Here is a 6,067-nt window from a genome sequence, read left to right as displayed (position 1 = left end):
TCTTTAATCCACAAAAGTCCAACTTTTCACCGTTGGATTAAGTTATTTCAGACTTTATGTTTCTGTTTCTTTCTCCAGTCTGCTGGTCAGTTGTGTCTGACTTCACCCATTCAAGCAGGCTCAAGGTCAAGGTCAAGGTCAAGGTTTCTTTATTGCCGTTCGCATCGCACGTGGTACATGTGGTGGAACGAAATTGTGTACGCAGGGTCCCAGTTACATCCAACAAAAGTATAAGTTGTAAAAGAAACACAGTGATAAGATCTAATATATGAACTAAGAAGGTTAAAGGTCAACCTGGTTTATATGAATTACATAAAATCGTCGTGATGAAGTAACACATTTTTAAATGTTTTTTAAACAAATAAAGGGTTTTCTCAAAAAGAGTGGTTTTGTTGAACTTTAAAATGTAGCTATTAAAGTTTTAATTTTATTTTACAGGATTACTTGTGTCACACAGAAAGCAACAGTTATTTTGTGCTTTAAATGACGTGCGTTACCTATTTGCTCCAGGCCATGCTGATGACAGCTGGATCTCCGTGTCCAAACGTCCTGGCAGACCTACGTCTTCTTAAAGATGGAACGGGGCAATTCTGGAAGGAAGAATATGAAAATCCAATTTTAGAAAAACACAGATGCTAAAATAACTAAAATATAGCTATTTAACCCTAATGTTCATGAATATTTTATGTGATTAAATAAACATTTTAAAGCTTCAGCAACAAGTCGTACCGGGACGCAGATGTTGCTCTTTCTGATGCACAGCTGGAGCTGGCAGTGCAGATAGACGTGATCGGGATGTCTGCTGAACTCAAACATGTTGAAGGAGAAGTAGCTGGAAGTTTCTCTGCCATTTTGTTTTACGTGCACTGTCTTGTCACTGGGGTTGGCACAGCTGGTTCGAATCCCCCCCAACAAAGAAACCATTTAATCAGCATCTTTGAACTCAAATCCAAAATACATTCAGGAGAACATTCTGAGGAGCAGCTTCTCAGGAGCGTCTCACCCGTCGATGATCAGGTCGTGGCGTGGCGTGCTGTCAGGGTTCGGCTCGCTGGTGGCCCAGCAGGACTCGGTCACCACGGCGATCCTCTTTGCATCCAGCCCCTTGGTCCTCAGCTCCACCCAGACCTTCTGGTTGAGCTTCACGTCAGTGTCTGTAGCTGCAACTTGAGAGCACTGCTCATCGATGTACGGGGTCATGGTCAGAGTGTAATCCCATTCTCCAGACGTGAGGTGGGACACATAACTGTAAAAATAAATAAAAATATTAAATCCACTTCGTCATAACTTACTGAGGATAAGTTTTGCCTGAAGGACATTACGACAACGGGCCATCAGCACCTGTTGTCTTTGACTCTGAAGGACACGCTCTTCAGCTCAGGCTGAGAGTTGAAGCAGGAGAACTCGATGAACACTTGGTCGTGGCGAACGATGACGTCAGAGGTGTTCTGGCTCATGATGGCGTTGGTGTAGTTGATTTCATTTGCACCCGACTGAAAGATCACACGATCAGACAACGAGACGTTTTTCAGACAGTAACCGTGTCTAACGACGCCAGCTAACCAAGAACCAGCAGAAATATCTCAGCAGAGCCTCGTGAGAGTCCATTTTCTCGTGAAGCTGACAGTTAGAACCTACGGTGATCTCCGCTCCGCAGAGTTTCTCGGTGTTGAAGTTGAACGTCACCATGTTGGACTTCCTGTCCAGCTCCCCCCTGCACCTCTGGTCATTGAGATGTAAGTCTTTGTAGTTGATGCCTCGTTCCTCCATCAGACACTTGGCAAGCTTTAACGAAGCAGAGTTGTGCTTGCAGACTGTTGGCTCACCTACAAAACAATCAAATATGTAAAAAAAAAAAAAGGTTTGAAAGGAGGCGCTATTTATAAGACAGATCTGGGTTGGCAGGCCTCACACTGATGAAGTCCTTCAGATGAAAGACGAAACGTTTCTCCCAAAAAGAAACTGTTCAGATGACCTGCGTTAACACTTTTTTGTGATTTATCTACCTGGACGATTGAGGCTACACCTCTTTTTCTAAAACATTTTGGCCTTGGTTGCCCTCAGGCTGTTTCTGTGAATAGCAAGTTGGCCACCTGAACTACAACATTTGATTGTTATGCACTGATGATCGATTGTTTTGGAAGGATGGGCCCCTTTTTGCATGTGTAGAGCCAGTTTCTGGGAATTCCACGGAGGACTAGTCTGAAACACGTCAATGAGGCGCTATTTATAAGACAGATCTGGGTTGGCAGGCCTCACACTGATGAAGTCTTTCGGATGAAAAATGATACGTTTCTCCCCAAAAGAAAGTGTCCAGATGACCTGATTTAACCCTTTTTTTGTGATCAAATATATATATATTTTTGTAATCAAAATATGCCTTTTTTTGTATTTAGGCCTGTCACGATAACAAATGTTGCTGGGCGATTAATTGTCTCAGAAATTATTGCTGTAAACAATAATATTGTTTGAAATTTGACAATAATTAGTAATTGTAAAATTTAAGAAGAAATGTTGGTTAATTTTTGTAGTACCTTTTTTTGACCACTGGATGTCAGTATAAGACAGTTTGAACCGAAAGATGGATAGTGAGGGAGCGAGCAGCATGTCTCAAGAAAAATGGGAGGGAGGCCCCTTGACGTGACATGGGCTGTCTCGCGTTCCTGTTTTTTGGTTCTCAAAATGGTGAACGCTCGGTGTGGTTTGAATTCGTTAGCATAGCATTTTTTACGAAAAGTTTTTAATAAAAACTCAGTAAACAAGTTCTCAGCTTCTTTTTTCAGAGAAAAACAACTTTTTACACGAAGACACGGGTTTCAACCATGAATTTTGGAGCTTCGATAAGACGGAAGTTTTTCCCCCCGAGGTTGGCCTGTTGGCTTATCTCGTAATTTAGCTTCTCAGCTTTGCTGCTTTTAACGTCAAAAAAAGCGATTTTGGATGTTAAAACAGATTTTAAAGAAAAAAGATAAAGGGAGGGGTCAGTGAAGAACCAGAGTTGAGCTTTTTGTCATCCTGTGTCTTCAGTAGAAAGAGAAAGATACGAAGAAACGATGAAGCCGATAAATGAAAACGAGGTCGATAATTTTCATTTATCATGCGATTAATTGATTTATTTATAGCGATAGACCTAGTTGTATTATGTCCATCACAGATGTCTTACCCAGAGTGTTGGACTCCTTGTACTTGTAGGCAAACAGAGCTCTGCAGAGGCAGGCAGGTTCTCCGCTGAACTTCCAGCCACAGAACTCATGATCGCTGCAGATTTTGTCCATGCAAAACGCCTTGGGTGGAGCTACAAGGAAACAGAGATAAATCGCTCAATTGATGTGAGCGTCATAATAAAACGTGCATCTGTTGTCTGGGACGTACAGCATTCAGCCTCGGTCCACCAGTCTCCCAGGTTGCTGTTGCCATTCAGGCTGCAGGCTCTGGCGTAGGCCCACAAGAACTGAGTCATGAGGCCGTCCTCCGTGGGATATTTGCACATCGTTTCCTTGCAGGCATTAATGTAGGGTGTTGGGTCAACGTGGGCATTGCAGGAGGTGAAGGGTGCTTTTTTCAACATGTTACAGCTAAAACACATTTGAGAAAAAAAAAAGATCAAATATTGTTTTATTCATCCTCGACCAGTGCAGATGTGATGCATTATGTATTGTGTGATTTTATAACAAATTCTAACACTGCAAGACATTTATTTATTGATTTATTTTACTGTAGATGCACATGCTCACCGTTTAGTCACCGAGGAGCAGCTGATTGTACTGTCAGGATTATCTGTGTACTGGACCTCACAGCTAGGAGGAGACAGACAACAAGTTTAAGATCATGATGTGTAATATGTACCATGCCTTTCTCATAAAATACACTAGAATTGATTGACTAAATTACAATACACTCAGTGCAGCTGCATATGTGAGCAAACCAGAGATTGTGACTCCATGAAACTCATATGGAACGGGACATATGGGGCTCAAAGTGTGCTGCCAACTATGTGATAAACTAAGATACATTTGTTGGAGTTCAAGTCCAGGCAGGATCCTGTGGATGGAGAAAAGTTTCAGGAGTGATTTGTGACAAAATGGTGTCAGCAAAGGTCAAAGGAAAAGTTTACAAGACATTGGTGAGACCAGCTATGTTGTATGGTCTGGAGACAGAGACATGGACAAAAAGACAGGAGACAGAACTGGAAGAGACAGAAATTAAGATGTTGAGGTTCTCCTTAGGAGAGACAAGGATGGAGAAGATCAGGAATGAGATCATCAGAGGTACAGCACAGGTTGAACAACTGGGAGGTAAAGTTAGAGAGGACACACTGAGATGGTTTGGACATGTCCGGAGGAGGGACAGTGGGTATATTGGTAGAAGGATGTTAGAAATGCAGCTGCCAGGAAAAAGAAAAAGAGGAGACATATGGATGCAGTTAGAGAGGACATGGAGGTGGTTGGAGTGAGGACAGAGGACACAGAGGACAGAGTGAGATTGAGGAAGATGATTCGTTGTGGAGACACAGAAGAGATAATAATAATCATCATAATAATAATAATATACGAAGAACAAGGAGAACAAAAACAAGAAGAACAAGAACAACAAGAAGAAGAACAAGAAGAACAACAAAAAGAGCAAGACCAAGAATATTTTTTCTCATTGATAAACATTGTCTGAAAGGATTGAGCTTGAGTAAATAGTGTTCCATATCATACAGTATATGTGACTCCCTAAAGAAGTTCAAGTTCAAGTTGGTTTTATTATCATTCGCATCCCATGTGGTACATGAGGTGGAACGAAATTGTGTAATCATCGGGATCAGTAAAGAAAAACACAGCTTGTGATACCTGGGGGAGCTGAGCTGAGGGAGCCTTGCTCTAAAAGTATTTCTGGAATCAACACACAAACCATCTGCAGAGCGATGAAGAGGCGCTGAAAAGATTCAGGAGAGAACATGAGTCAGAACAGTGTCCATGCTCAGTCTGGATCAACACAAACATAGGTGCCTATTAACGTTTTTTTATAAAAAGTAAAACATTCCTAAAAGAAATGCAAATTACCCAAAGCCTTGCATGCTAATATTTAAAGACAGCTGTTGAGCAATCTGTTAGCACTTCACATGTGTGTTGGGAAAAGGTTTCAGTTATGACAACACGCTGGTGGGTGATAATCAAGCAGCATTTAGCAGTATATAATTGAAACTTAAGAAAACTAGCTCTTAGTGCTTTAAGGTGTTCCAACTTTGCTTTTTAGACTAACCATGAGTAGTCTTTGGACGTTGGACTCAGGAGGAATGTGTAAGTTATACACATGTTCATTACGGGTGTGAATTAAATCTTGGTACATTGTTGCTAATGTGTCGATCGTACCGATCAAAACAAGTCAACCATGATTTAGAGATAACTTGTGACTTTGTGGCATTAAGGTTTCCTCCCCATTGGTAGGGTTCAATTTGAAACATTTCTAAATGAAATCAAAATGTGTTCATAGATATCTAAGCTAAGCATTAGCATTAGGCTAAATTTACTGTGAAACTGAAAGTTTTATAGACGTCTAAACCTTAACGTAATGCAGAAAAGAATAGGACCATTGCATATGACTTTTCTTGGAATTATGAAATTGATATCCAAAAGTCAGAAATCTGAAAATAATAATAATAAATAGATCAAACTCTAAAGTAAGGCAGGGGTGTCACTGAGCTTCCTTGCTATCTAGTCACTCCAAACTTGAGGACAAGCAAGGGCCAGAGTGTACCCATAAAATAAAGGACTGGTAAAATAGTTTAAATCCTTCATGACGACATCTTAGAGTGCACTCCTCTTACATTTCATGAAGATCTGTGCTGTGTAGCAATCCAAGAACACAGAGATGCTGAGCTTCGAGGTGGCAAAACTCGCTGTGACTCCAGTTTCATCCTTGGAGAGCTCAACACCATAAAACTGCTTCACTGATCTGCTGAGGGTCATTGATTTGTTGTTTATCTGTATCGGTGTAAAAAGAAAGAAAAAAAAAACAGAGAATGGAACATCTAAAATATTCAAGGTTATACTACAAGTTTAATTAATAGTCGACTACTAAT

At 40.8% G+C, this 6,067-nt stretch overlaps 1 protein-coding gene across 1 annotated transcript; it reads right to left on the bottom strand.

Annotated features, from left to right (window-relative positions):
- Window positions 1-497: 497 nt before the first annotated feature.
- LOC119413646 (pancreatic secretory granule membrane major glycoprotein GP2-like) lies at window positions 498-5,954 on the bottom strand. Its single transcript, XM_037680733.1, has 10 exons — window positions 5,813-5,954; window positions 4,836-4,920; window positions 3,735-3,797; window positions 3,373-3,575; window positions 3,164-3,295; window positions 1,639-1,826; window positions 1,342-1,493; window positions 1,004-1,246; window positions 730-892; window positions 498-590 (listed from the first exon to the last, which is right to left on the bottom strand). The coding sequence occupies exons 1-10, from the start codon at window positions 5,952-5,954 to the stop codon at window positions 498-500; spliced, it is 1,464 nt and encodes a 487-aa protein (XP_037536661.1).
- Window positions 5,955-6,067: the final 113 nt, after the last annotated feature.

The sequence above is a fragment of the Nematolebias whitei genome, chromosome 1 (genome assembly GCF_014905685.2).
Source record: "Nematolebias whitei isolate Nwh7 chromosome 1, NemWhi1, whole genome shotgun sequence".
Taxonomy (NCBI): Eukaryota; Metazoa; Chordata; class Actinopteri; order Cyprinodontiformes; family Rivulidae; genus Nematolebias; species Nematolebias whitei.
This window is presented reverse-complemented; position numbering and strand designations above follow the sequence as displayed.

Bases quoted from the DNA above. Each gene is read 5' to 3' on its own strand.
- LOC119413646 (XM_037680733.1), bottom strand. From the start codon at position 5,954: ATGACCCTCAGCAGATCAGTGAAGCAGTTTTATGGTGTTGAGCTCTCC. The intron at 1,827-3,163 runs GTAAGACATCTG...ATTGTTTTGTAG, and splicing joins CAAGGAGTCCAACACTCTGG to GTGAGCCAACAGTCTGCAAG. The intron at 893-1,003 runs GTGAGACGCTCC...GATTCGAACCAG, and splicing joins CACGACCTGATCATCGACGG to CTGTGCCAACCCCAGTGACA.